General features: G+C 38.2%; 2 protein-coding genes across 3 annotated transcripts in view; one reads left to right on the top strand and one right to left on the bottom strand.

Moving 5' to 3' along the window:
• The window catches only part of LOC108667304 (extracellular serine/threonine protein CG31145-like), an 85,187-nt gene that overhangs the window by 25,658 nt on the left and 31,834 nt on the right, over positions 1-27,695 (top strand). Inside the window, exons 1-2 of one of the 2 annotated variants that reach the window (XM_018154320.2) lie at positions 9,834-10,066; positions 20,125-21,018. In XM_018154320.2, the coding sequence (XP_018009809.1) occupies positions 20,441-21,018 (578 nt within the window). In that variant the 5' untranslated portion in view covers positions 9,834-10,066; positions 20,125-20,440. Of the gene's footprint in view, positions 1-9,833; positions 10,067-20,124; positions 21,019-27,695 lie in introns of those variants that run through there. The other variant, XM_018154319.2, reaches the window with a different exon arrangement.
• On the bottom strand, positions 1,054-12,785 carry LOC108667295 (protein FAM133B-like). The gene is made up of 3 exons (XM_018154302.1): positions 12,765-12,785; positions 11,678-12,039; positions 1,054-1,237 (listed from the first exon to the last, which is right to left on the bottom strand). The coding sequence occupies exons 1-3, from the start codon at positions 12,783-12,785 to the stop codon at positions 1,054-1,056; spliced, it is 567 nt and encodes a 188-aa protein (XP_018009791.1).

Raw genomic sequence — 27,695 nt, 5'->3', positions numbered from 1 at the left:
TCTTTAATATATTTTCTAACAGTTATACTTTCCAACCGTTCCCGTAAGCTCATTATGAACAATCAATGCAAATAAAATCTTTCACCGGGCAATGAGCCGATGCTTGGCCAGACGACCTGACCTTGCCCTTTGTTCCACATTCAAGTGGGTGCTGTGCGGCTGACGGTACAAATGTGTACTAAGACGCTAAGGGCACAAATGTGTGTGAAGATACTGAGAGTACACATGTGTGTCAAGACGCTGGGGGTACAAATGTGTGTCGGGTACAAATGTGTACCAAGACGCTAAGGGCACAAATGTGTGTCAAGATACTGAGAGTACACATGTGTGTCTGGGGTACGACGTGCGTCAAGACGCTCTAGGTACAATATGTGTCGAGACGCTGGGAGGTACACATGTGTATCAAGATACTTAGCTGTGTCCGGGTCCGAGCCTCATACCGTCTCCTCTGCATAGCGGGCAGCTCAGTGGAGAGATCCTGGAGCTCGACTGCCTCGACCTTTATGTGCCAGTTCTCTACATGCTGGCAATTCGAATCTCTGGGGAAATTCCTTCATAGGTTCTATTGTCGCCTAAACCTGGCATACATTTAATACCTCATAGCATACTGCTCGATTCTCTTAGGTCCGGCTGAAAATGAAGTTACTGATGAAAATACTCTTCCTCTGTAAGTTCGGGTTTGGTTTTCGCTGATTTTCGTTATTCATGAAGAATCTTGACCTTGTTGTTTTATGATTACATACTTTTTAGTCTCATTCTTATACCGCTGTTAATTTCGCCTCATGACTCAGCATTGTTCGCTCAACCTTTCAACGAAAGAATAATATTTATTATTTTTCATCGTTTAATCACGATTGCAATAATCAAGATATCAATCACGATTGCAATAATCACGATATCAGTGCAATTATATTTTGCGCTTGTTTCTATTCCAACAAAATACTTGGTCTACTTCCTCTCAACCCTTCTGAATTTCTCCATCCTTAAGTTTCCTAAACTAGGACCAAAGTGTGTTATCTTGGACGTCTTTTGGCTGCAACTTGTCGACTGCATTTAGTTAAACACGCAGCCGATTTCCTCGATCATTGAGAGCAAGTCTGTGGAGGCTCCAACTTTTATCCCCAGCGACTCAGCGACCGACGCTGATTTGGAAGCGACTTTTTGTTTCTCTTGCTGCGCCTCAATGCGGTGCAGCTGCTGCTGCTGCGTTTCGATGTCGCAGTGGCTTAGTCCCATCCTTGTGACAACAAAACTTATAGTATATAACAAATCAAGGAAGTTGTAGTTCCTTGTGATAACAATTTTCAACAACAATTCATTGTATATAACAAATCAAGGAACTTGTAGTTCCTTGTGACAGCAAAATCATTGTTTAGAGAATTATATTTTAATAAGAATTCTACAGTATAGCATTAAATTATTGGCTGAAATTCGTATTCAATCTTTCAGTCACTAGAATTTACGCGAAGCAGGATGTCAAATGCTTCAACGATTGACTCTTTATTCAATATAACGCAAACAGTTTCTGAAATAAATGAATGTAAACTATACAAAATAATACATTGATTGATACTAGAACAATATATCAACAGAAATATTTGAAAATAAATATGTACATGTTCATGATAGACAAATAGTCCCTTACAATACAGTGTGGGCACCATGCTGTCGCAGTAGTCGGAAACCATGAATAGAGGACACATTTATCGATCCAACTAGGCCTCGCCTACTTCTTCTTAGGATATTTTAAGTAGTTAGTACTGAAGACTAAATATCAAAATCTGCGTCTGCAATAAAGTTAGAATGTTCGTTTACTTGAAACTACGGTCACTTTGTAGGAAGAGTAATTTGGTTGGTTGGGATTGTATTGACCTTCAATATTTTTGTTGTTGAACTTTTAATTCTTGAAGAAAATATTGCATACTATTCTTTCCACCCCTCTTCTCTTGGTATTGCTTCATTAAGTGTACCTATATTCATGTCGCAAAAGAGTTGTTGGTTCAAGTATTATTTCTTCTAAATTATTAATGAAACGCAAACAGAAAAGTTTCTGAGAATAACAAAATTATAATCTAAATTTACATTAAGAAATTTGCAAATTCAAAAATAATTACGATTTTTAAATTTAAGTAATAGCATTCCACTCAAGTTTGATTTACTTTCTTATTTGTTGTTATTTTCATAAGGAGCCTGACCATTGAAAATAATTCGTAATGACTGTGCGAGCTAAGAAATGTTTCGATATTCTCGTCCGAAATTGTAAAATTTTGCTCTTGAGTGCAGAGGGCTTTTATCTGTTGATGTTGCGGCCGCCATAGACGAAACATGAGAGACACGAAACATGAGAGGGTCATGAAACCGGACACCTGATGCCGTTTCAGAAATTGGTGTTCAGTGGAAGCCCTTCTTCCTTAATTTATGGGCTCATTTGAGCCGCACACTTTTAGCATCACCGACCGAGGGGTGGAGGGCAGTGACAGAGTGCTGGTCTGTGGCCCTCAAGCGCCGAGGGCTCCAACTGAAACGTTTGCCTGGCTATCAAAAAAAAATAGCCAAGAAAGTCCGACTGCCTTTCATTTGGGCAAGAGTTTTCGACTGTCTTTTATGTCTACTTAGCAAAATTTTGTGATAAAAATTTTTGTGTCGAATCAGGATTAAGAGATGTAATTTTAAAATCATTGCGCATTTTCAGATGAATTTACGACTCGAAGTATATAAATGAGAATATCGAGTACTGGTTAGAATTTTTATGATAGAATCCTACTCAAGATATCATCTACAAGAACTGATGATGTAAACGTTGCAAAAAAGTTATTTGAGGCTGTTATTATAGTTCAGTTAACATTATTCTAGAGGACTGACGGACCAATGAGAAAAAGTCTCGAAATCACTGAACTTTGCTAATCACTTAATTTATCCCTATAGTTATTTCGAAACTTATGAAAGTACCAAATAATTTATTTATCACGCCAGAACGACGAAGCCCTTACGTAAATTAATACAGCAAAGTTGCTTCAGAAAAACCATTCGATTCAAAATATGCAGATGATTACATTCGATAAAAATTATTACATGTTGGTGTAAGGAATACAATGTTGCGAAGAATCGTACAATACAATACAATACAATACGATACAAGGTTGCAAAGAATCGTTTGCTCAATTCAATGAGGATCAGCACCATACAGTGCAAAAAACGATATGGGCTATTGTCTAGAGTCTAGACTCTTTTCGTGCCTAAGATTTGCGTGTGGCGATGCATTGATCGAGCATCTGCGATGCTTAATCAAGTTTCTAGTATGCCTTGAGCTTATTCAATGCCTCTGGCTCTTTCTACCACTTCCACTCCTTGAGCTTCTGGATTTATTTATCCAAACTCTCCCATTTGACGCTCTTACAGGACGCTCTGACAGTTTTTTCCACTGCTATGGTGACAGTCACTCTGCATTCCATGCATAGCAACGAAATAGCGTGCTCTCTACGTTCGTTTTGACGTTCGTTTGTTGTTTCGATGTTAGTTATAACTTTTGAAGTGGTACTTCACTCTCGTCAACCAGCCTGTAAATTCTGAGGCTTTACAATCCTGATATTCTTGAGTGCTTAAACTGAGAACTTAATTTACGATTTTTGTTGGCTTTACTTCACGTATTTGCCGCTAAAGTTCAAAGATTGTATTCTGCGTGAGGCTCAAGGCAAAACTAAGTTGAAAATTCCATCCTAATTTTACTTTGTCCACTTTTTCATAAATTAACTCAACGAACGCAATGCAACGAAATTTTTTAAATAGTTGATTTACATGTCATTTTTTCTTATTACAATAAAATGATTGACTTAATTACTAGTTTAATTGTCTAGTCAGTTTTTGCTTTGTTATTTCATAATATGAAGTGAAAGGCCATTGAATTATTAGACTCACAAAAGAAGGTAGTTGTTGAATACGAATTGCATGCCAAATCGACATGGTCATTTTACTATACGAAGATTATCAATACATGGACCATTGGTCCGTCCCGCCGTCTGTGCGTTTGATCACTAACAATTACAATAAGAAGATGAAATACTATTGGAGAAGCTTGAGAATCTCCTAACATCGTGTGTTGGTTAAATGCTCATTTGTCTGTAAACTACTGAGCAGGATGCAATGAGAATGAATCCCATTGTATATCGTGTTATTTTACGATTTGAGTCTCATTGCAAATCGTGTTATTTGACGATGATAGTCTTAATGCAAATCGTGTTTTTTGACGATGAGAGTCTCATTTCAAATTGGGTTTTTTGACGATGAGAGTCTCATTGCATATTGTGTTTTTTGACGATGAGAGTCTCATTGCATATTGTGTTTTTTGACGATGAGAGTCTCATTGCATATTGTGTTATTTGACGATGAGAGTCTTAATGCAAATCGTGTTTTTTGAGGATGAAAGTCTCATTGCATATTGTGTTATTTGAAGATGTCTCATTGCATATTGTGTTTTTTGACGATGAGAGTCTCATAGCATACCGTGTTATTTCACAAGAAGAATAAGGATTACAAAGGACTGTGGTGCTAAGTGACCCCGCCCACGTCATCTGATATGCATAGCTGTGCCAGAGCTGCGCTTCCCTGCATGCTGATGCCCGCGCAGTCATCTTTCATTGCATTGTTTTGGTGCGCTAGTGACAGGCTGACCGCTGATTTATAGAGCGTTGTTGGCCGAACAAAATAGCCAGGAAAGGTTCGCTCGGCAGCGCTTCCTGTCATGGAACTTCATTTGCAAATACCGTGTGGTTATTCCGGTCACTTTTGCAGACTCCGTGTCTTCGCTGAGTGTTTGGTGTCTTGTTGCGACCAGATCGTTTTTCAAAATTTTCTTTGCGCGCTCTGAGTTAGTGGATTTTGATGCTACTGTGATGATGGTCTTCGCGTTTGAATTGTTCGGGTTGTAATATGTTGCGTTTTCCTGTTTAAGTATTCTATTTCGTTGAGCGGTGTCGAATTTTTTTACAAAATAATAGAACATAAGTCTTTGAAGCCTGCTTTCATCAGAAAAACTCTGTTCTGTATTGTTGAAGTGCAAAGTTATTGAAGTATCTCATAAAGCTTGTCATAAATTGCATTCATAGACTTTATTCATTTGATTGCGTTGCGTAAATTTCAGCCAACCATGCAATTGTTGCAGATTTAATTTTTTCTCCTCATTTTCATTTAAGAATTAAAATCCTACATTAAATTACATCGCGCATGAGGCGTCGACGGTTTAAGCATATAATCAGCATGCCGAAACTTCCCGCGCATCCGCAACGACCAGGGATTTTTAAGCTAATAATCAACCATCCGTAAAAATTCAATGTCATCACTTCTGCACACAACTCCAGGTATTCAGATATTACAGTGTTGAAAGTACTCGTAATGGGCGTGGGTGTGTAATTTGCAAGTTTATTTATGACAAAATAATTAAACACTTCTCAAATTATTGAATAATTGTGGAAAGAAAAAATGTCAACTTAAAATTTATAGTGAATGGATGCATGTGTTAATATAAAAAGTTGTAATACACCTGCAATACTACTAATTTCGAATAATTTAACCTTGTAGTTTGTATAGCTTTTTTTGTACAGATACACCCATAGTTCAAGTTTATACGTTACGCCTGAGATTAAGTGCGTTAGTTTTGTTCACGAGCGGCACTTGATGGATGGTGCGACCCCTAATTGGCACAGGTTATTGCTCATTTAATTTATGAATGACCATATTTGACTTCCCAGCTCCGGACGGCGAGAAAATTTTTCCAAAAAATTTGCCAAAAATTTGCCAAAAAAGTGTAGTATGTTGAATTGGAATATTTCTGTGCGATTTAAACGGACGTTTTAGACTATTTTAGCAGAATTAATTTTTCAATTAAAGGCACCTAATTCCTAAAGATATTCGGCAATTTTTTTCTGTCATCGGCTGTCCGCATCTTCAGAAACTTTGATTTTTTTTGCGCTATCCGTTCCTGGGTACCTTCATTCGATAATTATTTATCAGCCTAAATTTATTTCTACCTCCAAAGCCCCATGTGCAATTTAAAGTCCAATAAAAGGATTTTTTGTTTGTTTGGACCCATCCAAAGGCTTAAATGTGATTTCTAAGAGCCTTAATAAAAATTTTTGATGCTATTTTTTATACTATTAAGGAATTTGAATACAGGTGCTCGAAAAATTATTGTAAATCTGAAAGGAAATCCATAACTGTTTTGCTGCAGTTTTTTTTATTTTGCCTTTCACCAACTGTCACTTGAAGTATCATTAAAATTTCGAGCACCAAAGCCATCGCGGTAAGCTTGCACCAAATAGCCGTGTGGTGCAATGCGTAGGGCGCGCACGCTACGCACCACTAAAACGTGCAATGTTTGTGCGCGCACACGCTACGCACCACTAAAACGTGCAATGTTTGTGCGCGCACACGCTACGCACCACTAAAACGTGCAATGTTTGTGCGCGCACACGCTACGCACCACTAAAACGTGCAATGTTTGTGCGCGCACACGCTACGCACCACTAAAACGTGCAATGTTTGTGCGCATCCTCGCTCGCCGGATAATTGATGCTGAACATTTTACGGCGCTCAGCGTATCCGGCCTCTCCGCCCTCGCCACAGCCTCTGGGGGTTTTACAGGCCCTCCTTCTCAAACGTGACTTGTGCTCTCCTGACCTATCGTTTGCCTAGTAAATTAATATATTTAAAAGCAGGGTCCAAATGTTAGAATTAATGCGCTGGTAGTTAAGTGTTTCTGAATTGTAAGTACATTTAGAAATAAACAATATATATATATATAAGGCAACATTCACATGTGGCTACATTTCATTTTGAGATGGGCAAGAAAGATGAAAATATATCTGAGTTACACCGCTTTTTTTCGAGCGTCATTTTATTTCATACAGATATGGATCTGTAGATTTAAAAACTTTTTAGGATTAATCATAAGTTCAACATGTTCAGCCTATGGATATGACATTTCCAACTCTAATGCAAAGTTTAATATCTCATCCCAAATTATTATTTTTTTGTGAGCAAAGAATATTACGCATAAAGGTGTACGCCCCTCTTTTTCGTTGGGACTAAGCCTGCTTTTTGTATGTTTTCAATAACTCTGCCTGTTAAAAAACAACAATAACTCTGCCTCTGCGAGATTTTAATTTAGCATTAAAAGCAGTTCAAATAACGTAGACGTTCAAATTCCAATCATTGATGTCCACAATTCATTACTTAATTCATTAATTACAAAAAAAATTTCGTTTGAGGAACGAAAACAATCTAATTAGAGCTAGCATTGATTTTCAGCTCTGAATAGAATGCGGTTCAGGGATATTTACCGTTGGCTGCTTCGTTAAGATGGTACTATACTATATACATTTGACTAAAAGCTCATTAATTAAGGAGTATGTATTTTTCTTGTTGTTGAGTTCTCATTCTCGCTCACCGTATTTTTTCAGGCAAAATAAGTTCAGGTTGTTTTTGTATTTGACTCTGCTTTTATAGAGTTTCCTATTGATCGCCATAAATACTTGAATTAAATAAAGGATATTTATTTTCATATCAGCAAAACATGGCAAACCTCATAAAATATTTATAGCCTCATCAATTTATTCGTAAAATTGCAAAAGGAATTTAATCCTAATTTGAACTGAGTATATTTGTTAAATGTCGTATCAGGTGAATTTCAAGGGCACAAATAAGATAACAATGATTCCAAAAATGCAATTGTTTGATTTGATGAACAAAAATTTAAAAATTGGGAATTGCTCGAAATATTATGGGAAATAAATGCAATGAATAAATATCAAAACCATTTGATCGGACGAAGGCATTCCATAGAAAGGGCTCTAGCTGCCGCTTGCGCTCCACGTTGAAAGTTTGATCTCGGTATTGTCGGCTGCGAGAATTGTTTTAGAAAGTTTACCAAAGTTCGATGCGCCATGACATTGCTAAGACCACCTTACTTTTTTTTTTTTTTGCGGTGAATCCTGTATTTTTTTCGAGTACCGTGCAATTCTTCTACATGATACATGTGTCGACTTGCTCCAGAATTTCATGTTTTTTATCTACTTTTCAATCTACGTATTTTATATTTTTACATAATTAATAGGAATTAACTTAAACTTCTCAATATTTACATCATTAATTGAATTCGACCCATACTGTTACTTATTTTTTTTATTTCTTACTTATCATACTCTTTGGCCAAGAATATTTTCTTAACCTCATCATCAAGACTCTATTCTCAAGAATAGAGTCTTGATGAATAGAGTCTTGACAGAATATTCTATTCTGACCAATATCGCATGCTTTTGTCCTGTAAGAAATAGGCCTTTTTGCCTTTTCCCTCTACAAACACCATTGACCGACAAAGCCAACAAAACATGCCAAACAATACTTGTGTTCACAGAGACTCGCTAATTGTGGCAGTGGTCGTAATGAGCCAGCTTGTCTTTTTTTCTGCATCCGTAGCGGAACAACCAATAAAATTGTTTATAGAACTCGAGGATATCTTCCTGGTATTGATGGCTGGGATTTAAAGTTCCACCGGGCAATGGGAGTTTTTTTTTATTATATTCGGTACATTTGTTAATTGGCATTTCCTAATTTTTTCCTGTCGGTAACTGTTATTTATTCAGCTCATTTGGCCTTATGTTGTTAAAGGTAGAATATGTACCTGAAGGTTTCTACCGCTTTACCCTAAAGCGTCGCTTTAGGGTAAAGAAACCTTCGTTCTTATACATATGAACAAATTAGAGCTTTAAAATCCCTTGTTTGCTTGAATCGCAAGTTAATCAGGAATTTAAAAGCAAAGACAATACCAGAAAAAAATCACCATATCTTTATAAGGGAAATCGACGATGGAGCTGGACTCCGAAACGTTTTCTCTTATTAAGATATGGTGAATTTTTGTGGTATTGTCTATGCATTTAAATTCCTAATTAGAGCTTTATATGGCTGAATCATTGGGACCTGCTGTTGTTTCCCTACACTGCTGGAAGACGATGATACCTTGCATGATAATGAACAGGTTTTGCCTCTTATTCGCCTTGGAGATGAGGTCTGCAATTATGAAAGGGATTGACGCGCAGGCTAAACGTCTCTAAGCATATGAGTTGTGAAAGTCGTCTCTAGCTGCGAGTGACCTTAGAAGCTATTGGAAAGGAAAAGTTATGAATATATTCGTTAAACTTGAACATCTTTGAAGTTACGACTATCACTATGAACATTATTCAGCACAAGTCAGGGTGTTCTATACCACACCTCGCTGTGCAGTACCACACCTCGCTGTGCAGTGTGTAATATGAAGAAATTTGTGTTAAAAATCCTTACTAGCGTTGAAGGGTGATCAGCTGAAGAAATTTTGCACCAGTGTGAGCGAATAAAATGGGTGTACCGCGTAAAAATACGAGAGCTTCTTTCGAGGTCGCCCATTTAGTCCAAAAAAAATTTTATTTCATTTTCTGGCATTTCACTTTGATTTTGACGCCCATAGTTCAACTTTACTAGCTGGCCCTACCTTGTTTTTGCACACGCATATTCTTTAGAAAATTTAACCCAGTTTAATGTCTGATTTTATCCATTCAATCGTAGCTATTTTTTTCTCTATTTTATTGCCGAGCTAGGGCATGGCTGCGCCCACGACGTGATTGTGCTCTTGCAACATGACGGAGATGTGGCACATCAGCAATGCGCGACTCCAAGGCTACATTTGGCATTCGCGAACTGTGCCAATGAGTGCAGAATTTTTCGCCTTCACTTTACGTGATTTGTGTGTGATACGTTGATTAAAAATTATGGGAATTTATTTAGTGGTGTGTCAAGTGGCTGATATGCCACGTGTCAAACTATAACCAGCGCCTCTTCTATATTTCTTTCATTGTTCACGCAGGGAAAACTGCGTTGGCACCCATATAACTAATGGAGGTTGCCATAGTTTGGCAAGACACCGAGACTCGTCGCATGAACGTCAATTGCTGAGGCATTTGTTTTGTGGCATAGATAACTATTGCGAAATTTTAAGCCATCGTATCGCAATCCAGTGTCTCGGGCGACCTATACAAAAGTGGTAAGACCATTTAAGTTCGTAAGTTGACCTCCTATGACATTCTCGACGACCTCCTTGCTGAGACCCAATAATGGCATGTACTGCTACGGTAGAAGCAAGAAGCCTGACTTTACTATTCTAAACTGAATTAGTGTGTCAATTCACAATTACAGAGGCCTGCGATTCCGCCTTCAGGCGTTAGAATATTTAAAATTCTGCATTTTGAATTACTTTAGCTCTCTGTAGACCGTGTTGAGAAATTTGTGTGCTTTGCGCATACTTTGCATGCCAAACAAACCATAGAAATATTCAGAGTTGTTTGGTCATTAGATGTTCAATTAGAGAAAGCCTGTTAACTCTTCGTAATAACACTGTACCATAGTCACTTAATCACTATTTAATACATGAAAGTAGCCTCTCTGTGACTTTCCCGGCCAAGATGACATGGTTTCGTCCAGATTCTCACTCGTTATCTCCTTTTTGCATCTGAATTTTGAAGCAGCCTGCCATTGTTGACGATTTTCTCCCTTGAGATTCACACGGCTGCAGATACTTCGCGCGCTTTCAGTTCCTTAAGATCACCATTCATTACAATCCAATTATCACGTATCTTAATTATTCACTAAATCACTAATCCGTAAGTTTGCCATTCAGAGATTTCTGTCGAAAACATTAATAATGGCTTGAACTTCTCAAGCTTCTTAGGTATCTAGGTGGCCCAGTGGTTATAGTGAGAGGTGCGGGTTCGATCTGTGCGCCAGTTTCTGGTCAGAATCGGCGAGGAGGCCGGGCGGTTAAGCACAGCAGAATTGTAGCAGCGATTTGTGTGTTCGAGACCGCAACAAGCTGTGAATGTTCTGCGATGTTAAGAATCGGTGAAAGGCCTACGACCTAATAAACGCTGAAACCGCTATTCTATTTTATTCTATGAGAGACTCAACACTGGTGCCCTCTGTCGTCAGCTGCGAGCAACAAAACGCAATCGCTCTAAGTGGCGTCACTTGAGGCACTTGCTGCTCTGCATTCCGCCTCACAGCTCCTCAATGATTAATTGCGCGTCGTCCTCGGGGTGGCGTTGGTGGAAACATTCAAGACACACCAGCACAGTCGAATATATTTGACCTTCATTGTAAGGGAACTCGTCCGTTCAAATAGTGCGTTACTAAGACGGGGTTCATTTCAAACTTGCTTTAATTTGTGTTCAGATGTTACGAGTCTCAATTAAACTGTAACTTCCTTTCTTTAATTTCACGTTTCACAAACGAATCGATTAATACCTGAATTATTTTAACACGCGTAGAAATTATTTTTCGCAAGTTGTTTTAGTTTTGTCATTTCAAATCATTTACATTACAAGCTTGCGAAACTAAAAACCTAGAAATATGAACGTTGAAGGGAGCAGTCTTGTAACTGTAGCACTGCGACCATGACTATCACATTTGAGACGACTGTGATGCTGGTGTGGAATTTTTAAATTATATCAGGAGACGTTAGGAAATTGAGCTTCATGTTCGTGCATGCAACGTCATGGAGCAAAAGTCAACAAATCGAGCGTCAGCTGATCGCTTCCTCTTGCGGCACTGAAAGGGAAACCTCGGCTTGACCTTTACGTATTGTACGTCAGTCACTGACGCTGACTCGCGCTGTCTGCGCCGCTGACGCTGACTCGCGCTGTCTGCGCCGCTGACGCTGACTCGCGCTGTCTGCGCCGCTGACGCTGACTTACGCTGTCTGCGCCGCTGACGCTGACTTACGCTGTCTGTGCCGCTGACGCTGACTTGCGCTGTCTGCGCCGCTGACGCTGACTTACGCTGTCTGCGCCGCTGACGCTGACTTGCGCTGTCTGCGCCGCTGACGCTGACTTGCGCTGTCTGCGCCGCTGACGCTGACTTGCGCTGTCTGCGCCGCTGACGCTGATTGCGCTGTCTGCGCCGCTGACGCTGACTCGCGCTGTCTGCGCCGCTGAAGCTGACTCGCGCTGTCTCGCTATTGTCCTATATATTAGAAAATAATGTTGACGTTTATCATTTATAAAGTAACTTCTTTTCCGTTATTCATGAATTTCCAAAAGCTTTAGTTGGCGAATAAATTTCTCTTAACGCAAGATTGGTTGCAATAAGGAACCGTCTGATTTACATCAAAGAGATAAATCTTTTCTTCTCTAAATAGAGTGGTTTCATGTTGGTTGTATACATTGAAGAATTTTGTCGAATTTTATTATTGTATTAGAGGGCGTTAAGAAATATAGTCGGTAATATTGATCGTATTGAAAAACACAACTATGGCAAGCAATTAATGTGCTCTTCTTTTTACCCTTGCTGGTGCTGATAAATTCACGATTAATTAGCGACTAATTTATGGTAACTATTTCATAAACTTTAGCTTTGCTGCAGATATTCGTGGAAAGCCAACTCTCTTAGATCTTTCATCGCCCGCGACTGTCTTTGCTGTCGTTCAGGCAGACAACGATTCAAATCTCAATTTATCAACACAATTCAGGCTGAGGGACGGATGGTTCCAAGCTGCCGTAGGATTTGTTGTAACCTGCGAGGGTTCTCTATGATATTATAAAAAGCATGCAACACGCCAGATTTAATTAATTTCAGTGAACATAAATTGTCATTGATCCTAACATTAATTGGTTCAGTGGCTTTAGGTCAAGTTCACACGTACCTAACTTTAAGTGCCTATCACACTGAGCTAGCAAAAAGATCGCTACGTGGAGGGCGATCGAGGTCATCGTTGCAGATGGCGTGGCTGATTGAAGCAAGCAGAAAAACTTTCGATTCTTGAATACTAAACCCATATTATACAAGATTTACGTTATGTTGAATTAGAATAATGGTTGCGATTTTTTGGAGATATGCTTCCGTCATCGAGTCATATATATGTTTTTTTTTTCTGACAAGCATACGGCCGTATTTGACCTAGCGCGGGACAAACATTTCACGAAATTCTTGTGTTCTGGCGTGCAAAAGTAGCAAAGGAAATTAATGTAGAGCTTTTTATTATTTTGGCAATGAGTAATGCATGGTCAATCACGTGAATGTTGTATGGTCACTCACATGAATAATGCATGGTCACTCACGTGAGTAATGCATGGTCACTAACCTGAATAATGCATGTAGACGTAAATAATGGTCATTCAGTAAACACGAGTCTCATGCTTGGGAGCTTAGCGCCTTCTGTGTTCCATGATGGTTTGCACAATGACCAGTACTACAGTTCGCTCGTGTACTGCAATGACCAGTCGTTGTACACGTGCGATGAAACTGTCTGGTTTAATTGTGTTCAATAAATAAGTCGTTCAGGCCTGACTAAGGGGGTCCGTCATCAAAACTTAGGTCATTTGATTTGAGTTTTGTTCGCAAACTTAACCACGCATCAGCGAACTTCGTTGACGCCACTCAAGCAGCGTTTGATGGCGGACAAGAAGAGGACCTGTGTGCCCAAAAATCATAGCGAATTTAAGATTGTATTATAATAATAATTTGAATAGAATCTAGGTAACTGTAATTTATATTTATCTTTATATAAGTGCCAGGTTTTGAATAAGTATGGCAAGCATGAGATATTTTCAGAATATTTATACCTGCAATTGTTGAAGCTTTCAACGATTTTGAATTTACCTCGCTGTTTTTTCTCGAAGTCATATCGACAGTAATGCTGTAGATCGGTTTTCAGTTAACATATTACTAGTTTTAATGTTCCTAGTAAATATAAATAATGATAATCCATCAATCTGGATCAGGCAAGACGAACGTCCGACGAATTGATCCCCGAGTGATGGCTCTGTGTTTCTTTATTCTGTAGGCATGAATTTAATCCTCGTAATGAAAGGCTTACCACGAGTTGTACTATTGGTGCCAGCCAAATTTTAGTCCCAATTAAATTATTGCGATGATTTGTAAGCCAAACATTCAACAGTATTTTTGTTTTCTATGCATCTAAGCGATAACGTAGTTGTCATTTGGCATCGTAATTGTTGCTCCCAGACTGGAAAATTTAAGATAGTTTTCATTCAACGTTCTAATTCAATTGATAATAATTTGAAGGGGTCCTTAAAATTTTTTCGATGTGCCCAGTCTTACCATTGCACAAGTCGCGCTTTTCACGTCCATCGAACTACTTTTTTGACGATGATCTTATTGCAGACGACGAAGTTTCTCGATTTTAACAACATTATCTCTTATTTTATATAATAGACAATTCTAAATTGATATCTTTGTTTCTGCAGTACCCATTTCGATTGCTTCTACATAGGAATGATGAAGCGTTAGTCTACGTTACCATTGTAATTTCACGCCATTCATTTGCGTGTTCACGGAATTGGTTGCTAATTTATCTAATAGATTCAAGCTAGTCAAGTTGTTGTTCTTTCGATCCATTCAAACAAAAGAGTTCGTCTATGCCTAATTAGCGATGCACTTCTTGCCTTATTTGGGTCATCCTGACCCAGTTTGGGTCGGCATAAAGACTTATCAGTGCTTCGTCCCCTCTCTACTCGTGCTGTGGGTAAGAAAGTGTGTCAGTATTTGGAGAACTTGTCCCAATTATTTGTCTGAGTGTATCCTTCCAAGTGACCACCATTCTTTAAACCGCAACGAAGCGGTTAATTTTAACCGTAGATGCAATGTAAGTGAGGCAACAAATCTAGCATTTATTGCATGCAATAGGAATTGATAAGACTGGAAGGAAACGAACATACGGGTGTTAAACACAACTTTTTTAAAGTGACTCTTATAATAACTCCGCTTCCCGAAAGGAAATCCTTGACAGTATTGAGCGTCTTTCCGAATGAGATATTCGTACTGAACGTTTTTACCGGCACACTTTATTTTTCAAGTTGAAATTATCTTTAACTTTTTTCCTGAATCTTTTTCGTGGATTGGGTGCCTTCTCTCCTTGACAATCTAGCCCAGCAAAGGTTATCAGGATACCAAGGATACCATAATGCAAGGATACCAACTGCCTTCTGCGCGACTGGCAGGATTGGTAAATTGATCATTATTATAGCGCAGATTAACTCGAAATCAATTATAAAGATTGCAATTTTGGTTGGTTGGTAGATTTCAAAATTGTTCGTCAATGGGTTATATAGGTGCAGTTGTTTTTGAGAGTTGTATTACAAAATTCTGCATTATTTTTTATTCAGCAGTGGGGATCGTGTTAATTTAAAAATTTATCCTCCCTGGAATTTTCTCGCGAAATCCGAACCGTTTTATATTCGTTCAATATAATTATAATCAATATGAGTGCAGTGAAGGAAACTAATCATTATAACTATTATTTCCTTAACTATACATATCGTAAGCTAACAAACAAAATCACGAGAGGGATTCGAGCATTCTTATACAGTTACCACACGTGACTTCCCCAAAAGCTATTTCAGTTGCAATGTCTAATCTGGCAATGTGTTCGGACTTATAATACGTTTCTTTAGTGTTGGCTATCAAATCCAGCTCTACGCGACTCGCCTATGAAATTTCCTATGTATGTATTATGGCTGCTTCCGACGTCACTAAGACTACGTTTTATTGCAAGGCTTGACTGGTAAATCGGTTGCCCTAAATTCAACTCGCTTGGCCATCAATATATGCTCGGGATTTAACTTGCGTTACCAATAGTGCAGAGGCCCCAATTATGCGGTTGCACGGCAGTCATTGTTTTATTGCCCAGCTCGAACATCCTCAACTGCTGCTGAGTATCAAAATGAATAGTGTTATGGCTCATGGAAATGTAGCGATAATGGGGTGAATTATGTTATTTATATATGTTTTAAACAGTTGAACAAATCACATGATTTGAAAGGATGAAGATCAATGGGACGTGTTTAGTATAAAATTTTCTGCCTTTACTGTTATTTTTTTTTTGGATATATAAATTTGAGAATCTAAATCTGATAAAAATTTAAGCAAACATTTTATAGAAAATTTAATTAATTGGAATCATTGGCTGATTTTGCTTAATTTACCTCGTACAAACTTCAGAGCATCTCATTGCTGTGATGACGAGAGTTAACTGGCATGGTAGATTTCGTTTTCGTGTAAAAATCCAATTTTAAATTGATTTAATCCAATATACTCCAAGTAATGTTAGTGTTCACTGCAGAAAGCTTTCAAAATAAATACTTCTATTTTTTCCCCTATGATTATATGCTACTCTTCTGGAACTCGAACACTCAAGCATATATGAAACGCTGTTATCGGTGATATTTTTGAAACGAATTTAAGATTAAATCAATCGTTTACGTTTCAAAAATACACCATAAAACTATACCACATGAATGTTTCTGTTAAAATTGGTACAATTTATCTTGATTTCAATTTATAATTTTAATTAAATGGGATTGTTTGATCCAGATATCACATACATCGGTTTTATAAGTTGCATTTCGAGTAAATTAGCTTCTTTAACTCGCTCTATCAGGTATATTTTGGTATCTGACCCTCACATTCTAACAGGAAGGCTTATTCCACTAGCTGTCATTCCCTGCACCTGTTAATTTTGGATTACTAATTGATTGTACACATATTCTAGGTTTGTCGAACTCACAATTGATTTGGACTCCGAAACGTTTTCTTTTTTAAAGATATGCAGGTTTTTTTCCATTTTCATTGTTTTTACATTACTGCCGATCCCATTGGAATTGGCAGGTTTAACCTATCCCATGAGGGTCTCACTCGTCACGTAGAGCGGTGGGTACCTTGCATGTATTTGTAGGTGATGACATCCACCGTTGTTTGTATCCTGTGACGTGGTCTTATCTGCCCTGACTTGGTCACATTCACTTCAAGTTATTTTACGTAAAATCCGCCTTGTACACCCGCAAATAGGCGTCCTTCTAATGACCAAAATAATATTTTTATTTTGAAGTTGTTTCAACTTATTAAGTTAAATCCGCCTTGGACTCCCAAATGTATAAGGAGCTCTTCTATGCCTGAAATAATTTTTATTTTGAAGTTGTTTCAACTTATTACGTAAAATCCACCTTGGACACCCGCATGTAGGTGCTCTTCTAAAGCTCACCATAATTTTATTTTGTTTTGAAGTTGTGTGCGATTTCGTTGTTTGATTAAATGGATGTTATTTCTATTTATATTGATATATGCAATGCTGCTGCGCATGTTAATTGGTGCGTCATTCTTGATATTTTCAAGTCTACTCAGTTCACCAGTACTCGACTATGTCGCTATATTCTTCAACAATTTATTGCAAACACGGTTGGTTTACAGCTACGAGAGCACAATTTATTTTATGATCAATTTAATTGTTTTATTTTCGACGACTGGCTCAATACTGATATTCTTAAGCAGTACAGGGTCCGCCATATTTATGGCAAGGCATGTTTTTTGTTATTTCTCATTGAAACAAAAAGGTGCATTGTTTTTTTTTATTGGATGAGCTAGTAGCCAAGAATTACCTAAACAATTCTCAGACATATTTTTTCAATATGACCACCCTTATTTTTAATGGCGGCCTCCAATCTACGCGGAAAAGCTTCACAGGAGATACGCAGCATTTATTGAGGGATCAGGTCCCACACTGTTAGACAAATTACCGTTAACGGTATTATACCGGCGTTTCAGTGGCCGTTCGGCACGTGAAAAAAACACCGTTTCGCCGTTTTTACTCTAATTTAACACTAGAAATCCGTAAAACATCTGATAAAAACGGTAAAACAGTTTATTTTCACGGGGCGACCGGCCACTAGAACGCCAGTGGGACCGTTTTTTTCACCGTTTTTTCTAACAGTGCATTATCGTGTCAATTTAGACTTCAAACTATCCAAAGAATCATGAGGTGTTCTGCAAACCCTACTCTCTAAAATTGCCCACACAGAAAAGTCGAGAGGATTCAAATCAGGGCTTCTTGAGGGCCATTCATTTTTGCTAATGAACGCTGGGATGTGACCCTGAATCCAGTTTTGGGTCATGTTTGAGCCATGTGATGGGGCAGAGCCTTGTTGAAAACTACATGGTGAGCCGTTGAAGTGTTTGCGGGCCTAAGGTAACAACACAGCTTCCAAAATGTCCGAAATGTATCGCTGACTGTTAAATTTCACTCTTGAGGGGACAATAACGAGTGGGGACCTCCCTGTGGCGGTTACCGCGGCCCAAACCATCACAGACATGGGATTTTGACGTCGTGTTGCTGTTCTGGTTGCCACAGATCCACCCGAGTTAACGCTTTGTTCAATGTCAAATTTTTTCTCATCACTGAACACCAAGTTGGGCAGCGTGCCTTTCTCAATGAGATCCAAAATGTGCTGGCATCTTTCGAGCCTCATTCGTTCATGACGGTCTGTTAGTTCATGCCTTGTTGGCATCTTGTAAGGGGAGGTTTTGAGGTCATCTTTGAGGACTCTACGCATTGATGTCTGACTGACTCCTGCTTCTGCAGCCAATTTTGCCGCTGAGCGACGAGGGTTTCTCCGCAACTTCTCCCTCGTGTTTTTGACCAATTGTTTTGTTAGGATACTTCGTTTCCTACCTTGACCAGGTCGATTACATGTTTCAACAGTTTCCTTGATTTTTTTCCACCTTCCACACAGTTTCACGATGAATTTGTAGTTTTTTTTGCAATGACTGAATTACTCTCGCTCTTCTCATGAAGGGTTACAATTGCATTTCTATCTACTGCCATAAGTAATAGGTAGTAAATTTAGACACCTTAGATTTCTGCACTACAAAATAGATGAATTAATAGATGATATTAAGCTTCATTCTAAAAGTAAAGTCTCCTAAAAACCAATTTATTTTATATAGCAAACATCCGTTGCCATAAATATGGCGGACCCTGTATTTAATAATTACCATTCAAAATGTATACATATTAACAATTTTAAAATTTATGTCATTTTAAATGGAAAATTAATATCCATATACGTTATATCTCTTTTCCTGGTATTATCTTTTATCTTGCTATCATGGACTGTATATGATATTCATTACAAGTTTACGGGCCATGTAATACTTTTTTGCATCTTAATACTTTAATACTCTCAGAAAAACTTTACTTTCATCGTGTTTGAGTGATGCTGGAACACGATTCTGGGCCTGTTGACGTTAAAGTTGTTCATGCGTTCATGACTTGCGTAATTGGAGGTTTTAATATGCCTTAAAGTTAATATTTCGTTTCCGTTATGATATTACTGATAAAAATAACAGCTTGATAATTATTCCGGTATGTGCTGGAGTAGCATAGATCACAGTGTCTAACATTGATGATTTAAAAATTTTTTAAATAAATATTGTCAGTAATAAAATGTAACGTTTTAAATGCCGGTTCTTTATTGTTTAGTGCGACCTTTGGCCGGATATGTAGTGAATTTTTCTAAACATTCACGCGTTACTTGAAATATATTTTTTTGCTCATTAAAAGACAATTTACCTATCAACTTACAATTGGCTGTCCAGTTTATTTCTATGATGAACGCGTTGTTGTATTTTGTTATTGCGATTGTAAGGCCATCAAGTAGCAATCGTCTTTATTGTTTCTACGTTGACAGCAAGGTTATGTTGTGGTCACCCTTTCAAGACCACAAGTGTAGGTCTTGAAGTGGTCTTCCTCCGCTTGTGCAGTCAGTATAAGCCCCCGTAACACGTTCCTTATCGTTCTGACCGTTCGCTGTAATATATTCTGATGGGTTCGCCGGAGACGATAAGCTCTGTAGGCCCTGCGACGTATTTGTGCAGTTGGACAGCTTGGTCTGTTAGAGTCCACTTTGTTGTTTTAAGACTCACAAATTGGTTACGTAATATTTTATTGATTAGCTCCATATTTCTCTTGATTGTAAATTTGTTAATCTGTTGTAATTGAATTTTGGTAGGAATTATCATGCATAATTCACTGAAATATTTAAGTAAACCTAACTAACTATTATATTATAAAATTAAAATTTTTTTATATGATATTTTCCCAAATTACCATTTATTTTCTCTGAGGGTAAATTTATATTTTATCAGAATGTTAGGAAGCTGATCAGATATTGACGAAGGAAGTTAGGAGCATTAAAACTACTGTTTCGAAAAAATTTATTCTAAAACCAACCTAATTAATATTTATTTTCTTTTCAGATAAACTCCACTCCCTCGACCACACTACCCCACACTGTAAATTAGGTCACACTAGACTATGACAATTACTTGAATTCCATCGACAATCAAAACATTTCGGCATCCGACATAAGAATGTGAACTTTAGTGCCAAATTCTGCCTCTATGGTTATTTTAAATTAATTTATGGTTGCCTATTTTAAACCTACTTTGACCACAATGCGCGTCCGAATGCGGATGTTGCACGTACAATCTTAGAAACTTACTGATTTGGAAGTTCAGCCGCGATTAATTTTATTGATATTCCACGAGGGCGTGGATAGAAAAGGGCACATTCATGGCCTGTCCGTCGCTCTACAGAGCCGCGAGGAGTTCTTCTTTAAAATTCACCACAATGAAACTCAGAGATAGAGTTATTTTCTCTGTAGCAAGCTTCCTAGTCGTCCTAACCATATTTTTAGTATTAGATATAGAAACTATGTTAACGGGATCAAGATCTTTTCTAGTAAATTACAAAGTGAAAAATGTCCAGCCTTCGAGAGGGAGACACACTTTTATACAGAGACATTTACAAAAGACCACAAATGGGTCCAGAGAAAACGGCAGCTATGGATTTGGTCCTAAATATCCTTCTGGATACTTAAATAATATAGAAAGCGCAGGCGAAGGGGAAAAATTGAAAGCAAAGCCCATATCCTCATCAAATGGAATTGACTACGACAACCCTCCTGATGGCGCACCTCAACCTCAACTTAGATCTACTCACACCTCATCCACCACACCCACACCCCCACCAGATCCTTTCAATGATCTCATTGCCGTGGTTCTCAAAATTGAGAATGTCAACCTACGCGCCAAGCAGCAGTACCAGCATTGGAACCCTAACCTCGGCGAGCTGCTTGGTCTCGAACTGAGGTGAGTATAGCTTTACTTGATGTTTTTAGTCCTAAAATATCAGATCAAACATTTGATATTCTAGTTCAATCACTTAGCAGTTAAAAGTTCGTTTGTTTGACTCTGAATTCTAGGCTTATAAGTTATCTGCGGAAGTTTTGTAATAGTTTTTTTTTAATGAATAAAAGCAGTATCGCAATGTTGCTGTGCGTCCCTATTCGTACTTTCTAATTCATTTTCTACTGTGTCGAAATTCACTTCAACTTAGTTTCCTATTTTTGAAGAATCTTCTCAAATGCTCTCGAGTGAGTCGGGCTCTTCGTGTTCACAATCTGGCCTAGAAACTCGCAGGACCTAAAGCTACTGAGTACGATTTCTGGATAAAAACCTGCTATACGAGTCTTAAAGCTATAAATTCAGACAGCATTGTTTCAAGTAGCGAATTTATAATTTTTTTTAACAGATATTAACGTGAATTCAACTAATTATCTTTGGTTCTACCATTTAATCCTGAATGTTTCCAGTCGATATTATTACAAATTTCTGATTTCTGGATTCTTTACAAAATTTTCGGGTCGCGTTCACTGGGCTCGGCGTGAACGCTGCTGGTAAAAAATCTCGCGTTGAGGCCCCTTGGGAGTCGCGGCATCGGTTACACGGCGTTCTTTTTTGACCTAATACACGTGAGAGGCCAACGGGATTTTCAGCACAGGTTTGCATGCTCTGCTTGCGAGCGCGCTGGACGTTGTAGCGAGCTCGCCGAACACGGGGCTGTCGTGCTTGTAAAAACGGTGCGCGTAATTTCTGTCAAACAAAAAGTTATGCATTTCATTAATTTGGCGCGTATGTGAGATGTCGTTAAAGAAATGTGTCCCAAAACTAGTTCATATTATATTCCTTACTATTGTCTTCGCACTTGCCACTTGCAACCTCTATTTCTATTTCTGCCATATTCATAGCGCGCCCGTTCGTTTATGCATTATCTGCGAATTAATTTCGTGTAATTACCTGATAATATTTGGAAGCATCAAATAATTTCCGATGCTGCATGTCAAGGATTATTGACGCTGTTAAATGGTTGTGAGTAGATTTTCCTGTTCTCTGGAGAATGAATAATTTTCTTCACTGTTCCTACCCGTGACATAAAAGATACCCAGTTAATCGGAATAAATATATCATTATCTGGCAGCATCTTTGAAATACAATTTAAAAAACTTATTGTCTTAACAGTTCTGAAATTCTTTCAACAAAGTAGGACTGTTAAACACATATGAACGTTATTCTTCAGCCAACAACATACATGTCTCTTCAATTGTAGCTCAAGAGACACGAATTTTACCATAAATTCAGACAAAAAGAATACTCCGATATATGATCAATCTCAAGATAAACGCTGACTCAGCCACCGATTCTGTCTTTGTAACATCTATTCTATAAAGCAGGCCGCATGCCTGCAGTGTAATTTGGTGCGCGTGATCGACTTGCAGTTTCTGTGAGCGATGGATGGAAAATGTGCATGTTGTTCGCTAACCATGCATGTGGCGCTTAGGTGTTTAAAAATATTTAGGTAATAATATTTTTGACATTTGAAATTGATAATTTAAGTCTACATAATATTTTTCAGGATCCAATGCATTGGTATTTAAAGGAAATATAAGGGAGGAAATATATTTCCTCACTTATTCGAGGAAATTTTAATATTTATTTATATGACTATTGTGAATAGTTAACCATCTATATTGTTTTCTTTATTATATCACGTATAAATAATATTAGGATATACTCATAGTCAACAAAGTCGAGTCATAACAAAATAACTAGAATACGCAAAAATTGAGCGTTACTATCAGTGAAGCTGATGCCCCTTGCTGAGTTAAAATCGTTTTATGAACAAAAATAACAATGCACAAATCGAATAACTGAAAATGAAAGTATCATCCCACTCCCATTGAGCTTGATGAGAGGGGGTATTGTTTTGCTGCAATTTTCCATTAAGAAAATTCTTGTCTAAATTCCAGTTTGTACGTATGAATGTTTTCAAACGCTGGTTTGTACCTCTGAATATTTTCAAACTCTATTCTGTAACTCTGGATATTTTCAAACTCTAGTCTGTATCTCTGAATATTTTCAAACTCTAGTCTGTACCTCTGAATATTTTCAAAGTCTAGTCTGAACCTCTGAATATTTTTAAACTCTATAGTCTGTACCTCTGAATATTTTCAAACTCTAGTCTGTACCTCTGAATATTTTCAAACTCTAGTCTGTATCTCTGAATATTTTCAAACTCTAGTCTGTACCTCTGAATATTTTCAAAGTCTAGTTTGAACCTCTGAATATTTTCAATCTCCACTCTGTACCTCTCAATATTTTCAAACTCTATAGTCTGTACCTCTGAATATTTCAAAGTCTAGTCTGTACCTCTGAATATTTTCAAAGTCTAGTCTGAACCTCTTAATATTTTCAACCTCTTGTCTGTACCTCTTAATATTTTCAAGCTCTAGTCTATACCACTGAATATTTTCGCAGGTACTCTGAATATTATCTCCAGTCTGTACTTATTTTAATGATGATCATCTCTGAGATGAGCCCGTTAAAGAACGGCGAGCTCGCGCGATGACAGCCGTCGATTATTCCCCACAGAAAACTCTTAGCTGGATTAGAAGACGCCTCAGCTCTGACGATCTATTGAGTCTCTTGACTTCTGCATAATATGGCTGTTATGTAGCGGCAGAGCTTCCTTTACTGGTATAAAATGTAGCTGAAAAGTTTGCGTCACGAAAAATTTAAATAGACTGTTGTAAAACCACATTTTGAAACCATATATTCGATATTTTGCAATCCTTCCGCTAGTTAATATAAATTAGCAACGTCGAAAGCTGCTTGCTCCAAATCATCTGCTTCGATCAAGTTTAGTTGGCATGTGACTGAGTTCCATGAAATCTATTAATTTTACCTTCATTTGTATAATCTAGGATATGCCAATTACTTGTTATTTTCGTAATTTTGACTTCGAATTTCAAGTTGCAAATATCAGTTCGCCGCGTTGGTCAGTCTGTAATTAATAAAAACTTCCATCATTATTAGAAGATTAAAAATTTTCAGACAAATTATTCATCGTTAACTAAAAATTTAAAAGCAAAGAATAGTCCACAAAAATTCATATCTTTATAGAAAACGTTTCGGAGTCCAGCTCCATCGTCAGTTCGTAGAATCTAGAACATACATAGAAAGTCACAAGTTAATACAATTGAAAGCACAGAACACAATTAGAACCTAAATTTACAAGTAACAGGGCATAAAAACCTATCTATTCACAATTTCAAGGGGATAGGAGCTCACAGCTGAATTTAAACTGGGCCTAAGCTTAAAAATGTACAATGATTCTAAGATACGCAAATCTGAAGTACCGGAGGTAGAAGCTAACACCCTAAAGTCACTGTCAGAAACAGGCACATCACACTGCTCGGCGTGAGTGCGCACAGCCGAATGAGGGGGGCGCGATAGCANCTTTATTCCAGGATCGCTGAGCATAAGGGCAGGAGTTGTAGGACCGGACAGTTGCTATCGCGCCCCCCTCATTCGGCTGTGCGCACTCACGCCGAGCAGTGTGATGTGCCTGTTTCTGACAGTGACTTTAGGGTGTTAGCTTCTACCTCCGGTACTTCAGATTTGCGTATCTTAGAATCATTGTACATTTTTAAGCTTAGGCCCAGTTTAAATTCAGCTGTGAGCTCCTATCCCCTTGAAATTGTGAATAGATCTATGGCATACGTGAACTACTCATAGATGTGTATAAGAGACAGGTTCTGTGCTTTCAATTGTATTAACTTGTGACTTTCTATGTATGTTCTAGATTCTACGAACTGACGATGGAGCTGGACTCCGAAACGTTTTCTATAAAGATATGAATTTTTGTGGACTATTCTTTGCTTTTGAATTTTTAGTCAACTTGCGATTTAAGCAAATAAGTGACATTAATACTTTAATATATTCATCGTTAATAAACGAGTAAAACTTACATTTTTCTTTATCAAGCCGGCTGTGTACTTTATTTGATTTATATATAAGATCTCGTGTTTCGTGTTACTTGTTTGTGGATCAAGAAAAAAAAAACGCAAAAAAACGCCCTCGCCATTTGCGACATCATAAGAGTGTGCAAAAAGGATCAGTGATCGAAGATGTTTCTGGAATCACTGGCAGGAGTGTGAAGAAAAAATTCTCTGCGTGTGGGATAGCAATTAGTTTGTGTCGCCCTGACGCCGACGCGACTCTGCTTGAAAAATGAACGCTGGTTCAGCAATGTCGCCCGATACCCGCCCGCGACCTGCGCTGTCGTGTCTTATTGACTGCCGTGCTTACGAGGCTCAGCTTCGACTGTCGTGTCTTATTGACTGCCGTGCTTACGATGCTTACGAGGCTTAGCTTCGACTTTCGTGTCTTATTGACTGCCGTGCTTACGAGGCTTAGCTTCGACTGTCGTGTCTTATTGACTGCCGTGCTTATGAGGCTTAGCTTCGACTGTCGTGTCTTATTGACTGCCGTGCTTACGAGGCTTAGCTACGACTGTCGTGTCTTATTGACTGCCGTGCTTACGAGGCTTAGCTACGACTGTCGTGTCTTATTGACTGCCGTGCTTACGAGGCTTAGCTTCGACTGTCGTTTCTCATCGGCTTCTTATCCAGTATTTCAGTCTCTAAGACATTAGGACCGACGTGAAAAAGACTGTAGTGTTTTATTGGTTACAAAACTTGTTTATATTTTTAATCTTCTGTCCGACCATTTATCATTCATCTCTGCTGCAATACTTCATTGGCTGACTCACTTTCTTCTTTGCTTTGAGTGCCGTGAAATAATGTCTACGACGGCCATCATTTTAGAGGAGTGACTGCAAGATATTCGGCTAACATTCGTCATTTAGTCTTCATCTCCAAGTACCGGATATATTTTGATTTATTGGCTGGATGCAATTCCTAAAAATGGAACATTATTCGCGCGTTGTTTGACACAACATTATGCAACATACGCAACAAATTATGTTCTAAGGATGAACTATATAATGCACCTTATCTGAAAATTATTCCTCTATGACAGCTCCCAGAAACAACTCAAATACGTGACAATTTATTTAACTATGTTTAGTAAATTACGCGAGTTTAATATTGCAGCTGAAAGGCCTGGGCTCACATTTTCCCCACAGGAAAAGACGTGGCCATAAGCGAGCTGTTCAATTTTTCAAGAGATATGTTTTGTATGCTGAGAAGCATCACAAGGGCTACGGTGCAGTGGTCCAAGGTGGCCATTGAAGCGAGGCTGCATCCTTCAGAAGATGCTTTAAACTCTTCAAAATATCAAGCTTGCGAATTCCCTGAACTCAAATCCACAAACATTTGTTCAGAACGAAGCCCGGTGCTCGTGCTAAGGAAAGAGCGAATTCGTGCAGCATCTGGTGGCTGCAAAATCTCTGGAATATCTTTTTGTTCGCAGCAAAGCTCATTGGAGGCGCGTTATTGTACGTCTTAAGCGGCCAGTCTTGTTGTCTTTGGTAAACGGTGGTCGCTCTTCTGCCGCCGCTGGGTCGTTATTCGGCCTTCCGCCTAAAAGCTTTCGAAAAGCACGACAAATCAGAGTTGCCGATATGGCCCTCGGCTCTTTTGGGTTCGTTTTTATTATTTGTCCTGCAATATTTACTTATTTCTGAGGTATTCTTTGATTTTGATATTCTGGTTTTCCCAGAGGCGTCTTGGCCGGTTCTATTATTTTTTTTCAGTCGTTCACTTGCAATATCAGCGGGCTGTACATTTTTGGTTTGTTTAAATATTCCGATTCTCAGAATGAATACTTCTCATTTACTTTAAATTCAAGCCACAGTTTAGTCTTGCTTTCGATTCATGCGGATTCTTTAAATTTTCGAACTGCTTTCGGGATCTTTGAAGTGATTAGATATTTTTTTAATATTCAATGCTGATAATTAATGGCGCTTTATGGACATTTCTTATGCTTCAATCAACGAAAATTCTTCAATTCGAATGATTCAACAGTCTGAATCGATCTTTTCCTTAAAAAAATTGATGGCAGATGTTGGCGAATTGCGACCCGCGGGCTGCATGCGCCCCGCCTGAGTGGCCCGAATGTACGTATAAATTGTGATTCTATTAAGATCTTTTTGAAAATTTCAATGTATTTCTGTATTAGTAAGTTTTCACTTCGTTTCTTATTTTCACCGAAAGTTGTTCATATTAAAGAAAAGAGCGGGTTAAGCGTGGTCATCAAACTTCATGCTCGCCTGTATTATTATCATTCATTAATATGTAAGTCACTGTAAACTGAGTCGAACTTTAAATCTATCTATGTACTTCTCTGACAATAATAAAGTTTTCAATGTCGCCAGCCGTCGAAATAGTTTTCCCAACCCAGATTTAGCTTTTTTTACACTTGCACGGAACAAGCAGCTAGTGGTTTGACTATACGTAGAAGATTCTGAAAATCCGGCTTGTTATAGCTAGCACGCACGTGGAGTCATAACGACTGACTAATCTACTATAAATTAACATTCAATCTTCTGATTGGCTGTCGTTTCATTTGCCATAGAAATAGATGCAAGGGATCCGTTCAAAAAGCCCTTAAATAGATGTATTTTCTGTACACCCATTTATCTCGTCCTCAGCGGTCGATACAGTGTGTTAAAAGGACCAAAGGCG

This window comes from Hyalella azteca, unplaced genomic scaffold (assembly GCF_000764305.2).
Source record: "Hyalella azteca isolate HAZT.00-mixed unplaced genomic scaffold, Hazt_2.0.2 contig17970, whole genome shotgun sequence".
Lineage (NCBI taxonomy): Eukaryota > Metazoa > Arthropoda > Malacostraca > Amphipoda > Hyalellidae > Hyalella > Hyalella azteca.
Note: the sequence above shows the minus strand (reverse complement) of the source record. Positions and strands in the feature narration are given on the sequence as shown.